Source organism: Symphodus melops (genome assembly GCF_947650265.1).
Source record: "Symphodus melops genome assembly, chromosome: 1".
NCBI classification, from domain to species: Eukaryota; Metazoa; Chordata; class Actinopteri; order Labriformes; family Labridae; genus Symphodus; species Symphodus melops.
The window spans coordinates 30821517-30826516 of record NC_136691.1 but is presented as its reverse complement, the minus strand read 5'-3'; the positions used below and the strand labels follow the sequence as shown (position 1 = coordinate 30826516).

Below are 5000 nucleotides of genomic sequence, written 5' to 3'. Positions count from 1 at the left end.
GGACTATGACGTTCGCTCGGCCGCCAGCATCCTGGCCTCGGTGAAGGAGCAGGAGGCGCGCTTTGAGCAGCTGACCCGAGCGCTGGAGGAGGAGCGACGCAACGTCAACCTGCAGCTCGAGCGCGCCAACTTGCCTCCCAACCCCCCGACCAGCCAACCAATCCCGTGGCAGCAGGTGGTGATGCAGGTAAATGAAACCAGCATGGCCGACCCCCCCTCCTCCGTCATTTTCAACAGCCATCTTCAGATACCACACGTCTTCCTGCTCTTCCCTCCTCTCATCCGAGCCAGCTCATTCCACCGCCATGTTTGCCCGTGGTCATTGCTTTTCATCCCTGCTGGGACTCAATGTTCTTGTGGTTTGGGATATTTTTTCCTTTTTGTGTGAACCCGCTGTCCTTGATGAGATTCAGCATCTCATTCTGTCATCCTCCTTCTACGCCGCTGCTCGCCATCCAATCCCATCTCCTCTCCCTTCACGCTCCTTGATATTGTCTGCTGGTGTTGCTGATTGGACGTGGCCTTTCGTCCGGCCTCTGGGGGACATTCGAGTCCTGCCCACTCAGTGGGAGCAGGAAATGGAAGACGAGGAAATGAGACAGCTGTAATCCTCTAAAAAACGTCTGCAGTGACAACAGCACATTGATTTACACACTTCGAACTGTCAGCCGCCATGTTGGGCGGGGCGCTTCCTCGTGTGTGTGTTGTGATCCGGTCTGTGGAGAATCCCCTCCTGCATGTTTGAGAGGACGATGTGACACATCACCTTTAATAAGAGAGGAGAGCCTCTGGTGTGTTGTTGATACAGTGAGACGTGCAGGGATGAGGCTGTGTGCTCACGTGCATCCTCTCCCTCACACTCGGTAAGCAGGCGTGTCACCGCTCATTTTACCAATTTGGCCTCATGATGGGAAAATGAAGAGGACGCAGGAAAATCACTTGTTGTCCCCTCACACACAAGAGAGGCAATCTACTCGTGTTGTGTGTGCACGTGTGTGTGTGTGTGTGTGTGTGTGTGTGTGTGTGTGTGTGTTAGAGCGAGAGTGAGATACCTGGCTTCCTCATAAATGGCTGCATGATTTACAGGCTTAACATGACAGGCAGTGAATTAACCTGCTCCCTCACACGACCACACACACACACACCAGGACACCCCCCCCTCCCCAAACTCTTCCTGTTCCAATTGGAGGTCAATTGGGCGTAGCGTGGGCTTCGTCATTCCCCATCAGTTTGAAATGTGATTGGTCAGCAGGCTCCATCATAAACACCTATAAACGCCAAAGCAAGTTGCACATGTAGGCGGAGGGTTGATCAGAGAGCGCTGCAGGGCAAACACCACCTGAGTATGTATACCTGCTGTGTGTGTGTGTGTGTGTGCACTCCTTTCACATTCACACACACACACACGACTCAGTGAGGCTGCCTTTATTTACAGATTGATGGAGCGAGCCGCTCACAGATACATTAAGGCGTGATGAGCGGCTCATTGATGGCGCTCTGCTGCGTGTGGACCAGGCTGCAAACACACAGCACGCTGTGGTCTGTAGCTTCAAACACTTAGGACTTCACTCTAGTTTGTGGATCTGAGCTCAGCAGCCTCGTCCGTCCTGTGCAGCCTGACGTGGAGTGGGCGTGGCCTGAATGACCTGAAGACGTCGCGCTGTGACAGAACAGGGCAGGACCAGCACACGCATCCATGATGTCAGGAACCTCTTCTCTTCAAGCAGAGGGAAACAGACAAGCCATGATAAGAGTTAAGTGAAGGAAAGGTGGCTCCATGCCTCCTTTATAACTTCCTTTGGGAAACACTGCAGCATCCTTTACCAAAGGAGATGAGATGATGCCTTCCCACAACTTTTACAGCGACTCGCTCGTCGGAGTGTTCGTGGAAACTACCGACGTGTCAGAGGAGAAACGTGGAGACAGTCTGAGTTGACTTATTATTACTTTATGTTTTTTTAATATACATTCTTGTTTCATGTTTGGAGCTGCTCTGCTGTTGTTTGAAGTTGATTTAATATGATAAATTCAAATATAAATCATTGTGATAAAACAAAGAAAAGGGTCCGTAAACATCTTTGATCAAACCCAGAGGTGATGCTCATGTAATCAAACCATGACAGGGAAGGATCCTGTGCTTTATATTCTTTATATTCACACCTCCTGCTTGTAGTTTCACCCACGTCACTATCCTCCGCTGCCGTCACTTTATTATGATGTCACCGAGCGGACACCAGGTCCTGCTGCTGTTGGTCTACTCTCTGCAGCGTGTGTTCAGACGTCTGATGTGAACGATGAGTGTGGGAGAGGTTCTGCTCAACATTGATCTCTGATCCCCTCCATCAGCTCTCCTGATGTGATGATCGGAGGAGACTCAGTGACACGCACCGAGACGCCTTTCAGTCTATTGAGGCCGCTGCGAGGACTTTCTTCTCTTCTCATTTGATATTGTGTGAGCTGCTTGTAATGGATTTAGCCTGAAGCAGCGTTACGGTCCGGCCTCTGAAAGGTCAAGTGGTGCATGGTGACCGTTTGTCCATGTGGAAAAAGGCAGACAGCACTCAGACATGTCTGTTTGGCGCTGACCTCATTTCAAATACACCAGACGCCACATCTATGGACGCACGGCCGCCGCCCGACAAACACACGGGTCACGTCTCTCGGTGCGTACGATCGCCTGGCCTCCCCGAAAGAATCGCTCCTCTCACTGTGGATATCATTAAAGGTTGGTGTTTGGCATTCAGATGAAATATTCTACAGCCTTCCAGCTAAGCAGAGGCACGTCTTCATCTTGTGCTAATGTTGTTGGAAGTTTTCAGAGGCGTGAGAGAGAGAGAGAGAGAGAGAGAGAGGGAGAGACAGAGAGAGAGAGAGAGAGAGAGAGAGAGAGAGGGAGAGACAGAGAGAGAGAGAGAGAGAGAGAGAGAGAGAGAGAGAGAGAGAGAGACAGAGATAGAGAGAGAGAGAGAGAGAGAGAGAGAGAGAGAGAGAGAGAGAGAGAGGGGGAACAGTGCAGGCTTTGATCTGTGCTGAAGATGTCCCCCCCCCTCCCTTCGAGCCCTGACCAGGAACAATGGACACAAAGGGCCGAGGGTGCTGTAGCGACAGGAGATCTGTCCTTACACTGGCAGGGCCCCGGAGCCCCTGTACCCTCGTAAATCACCTGCCTAACAATGGCTCCCAGTCTGCCCCCCTCCGTCTCTTTCTCTGGCTGTGCCATCACAAACCTCCTCTCCTCCCATAAACACCCTGATTACCTCGCTGTGAAAGTGGCTCCTTTGTTGAATGTTGCACGCCACACTGTTCCCGTCCCCTCCCACGCCACTCTCCTCCACGACGATGGGAGCTGTTTACACTTTGAGCCCTCGTCACGCTGGGGTTATGACCTTGAAAGGAACGCCAACAACGTGCAGACACAAACACTGTTACCTGTGAGACGTAAACATTTAACCCTTTCCTCTCCAGGCTGCATCTCCTCTGTGAAGAAGCTCCAGTCAGCCGGCACGTCTCGGATCATTGTCCTCGAGTCGCAGCACCTTGACACCTTGTCGAGCTGGCTGAGGACACGCCCACTCAACATTGATTTGTTAAAATCTGACTTTGATAAGCTGATCATGTGATCCAAACAGAGAGTCACAGGTTCTTAAAACAATACAAACAGTTTTAAATGTAAAAACACTCAGTGAGGAACTCTTGTGTCCTCTTCTCTTTAACAACATGGTTTTTGTAGATCAGAATCAAAAGGTTCATAAAAGAACATCACAGATTGTTTCTTCTTCTTTATGTTTTTTGATTTGTTTTTCTCTAAAAAAAGGACCTTTACATCATTTTTGATGTTGGTAAACCATTTAATATTCATAGTTAACAAAGCTGTTTGTACTGAACATTTTCTATCTCATGGATATTTAGCCCTCGCAAACATGGAAAAGAAAAATAACCAAATAAACCATCTGAGTGAGGCCTCGAGCCGAAATCTTCTGATTCTTCGATTGAAGTCGGGGGCCGCAAAAAAATCCCCTCAAGGGCCGCAAATGGCCCCCGGGCCGCGCTTTGGACCCCCCTGATTCAGGCCGTCAGTATGCCATCAGAAAGGTGTGGCCGGGCTGGCGTGCTGCTTGTTTCCATCAGTTCCAACCTGCAGCTTCTTTAAGTCCAGCAGATGTGATCCATTTGAGCTTCTATGAAACGTATCAAAGATTTAAGCAGCAGAAAGCTCCTGATATCACAGGTGAATGCAGCGAGCGAGCCGTGGAAGTGAGGCTGATCTTTTATTCAGCCACCTCGACATGAAGAGTCACGTCTGAGGCATTGGCCCATGAATCACACTGCTAACTGCCGGAGGTAGGGGGTCAGTCCTTCCCGCCCGGTACAGGGGGGCAGACACGGAGGGACAGGGATTTGTACTCAAGGTCGGGGTTGTGCATATTTGTGGAGTTCAGACGAGGCTTGGATGGAAAAAGCCTTTTGTGCTGCGGGCTATTTATATTCCTCGGAGGCCGCTCAAACCTTCATCATTCAAATCCGGCCCAACGCGGCTGGACTTGATGCCTCTCTGGGTGCGCCGCCCTGCCATTTGATCACAACCCATTAAACTATTAGGCTCAGTGAAAGCACTAAGAGGGGTCCATTTCTCCAGCAGACATCCTCTCTGCCTGAGCAGACCTCCAGGGCCCTGCCTGGGTCTGAAGCTTCCTGCACGCCACACGCGTCTGCACATGTGCTTGAACATTCATTTAAAACAGACTGCCCCCCTTTCCTTTACAAGACCCCAGCGCCACCTGAGGAATGTGACCTCACCCTGCACAGTGTCCAGCAGGACAACCAAACAGTCTAAGAACTCAGCAGTGGGTCCGGAGGTGTTCTTCAAAGCCTTGATTTAAGGATCCTCGTGAGTTTAACGTAGTGCTGCCACACTTTTACTACCTGACTCACAAGCATGTAAACGCTCGTCTAACGAGGAACAGAAGGAACATCATCCTAAAGGATGCCGTCATGTGGAG

At 50.5% G+C, this 5000-nt stretch overlaps 1 protein-coding gene across 8 annotated transcripts in view; it reads left to right on the top strand.

Moving 5' to 3' along the window:
- arvcfb (ARVCF delta catenin family member b) overlaps positions 1–5000 on the top strand; it is a 117190-nt gene that overhangs the window by 29 nt on the left and 112161 nt on the right. For all 8 annotated transcript variants that reach the window (XM_079363697.1, XM_079363696.1, XM_079363700.1 and 5 more), the window contains exon 1: positions 1–187. This exon is cut by the window's left edge and continues 29 nt beyond it. In XM_079363697.1, the coding sequence (XP_079219823.1) occupies positions 1–187 (187 nt within the window). The remainder of the gene's footprint in view (positions 188–5000) is intronic.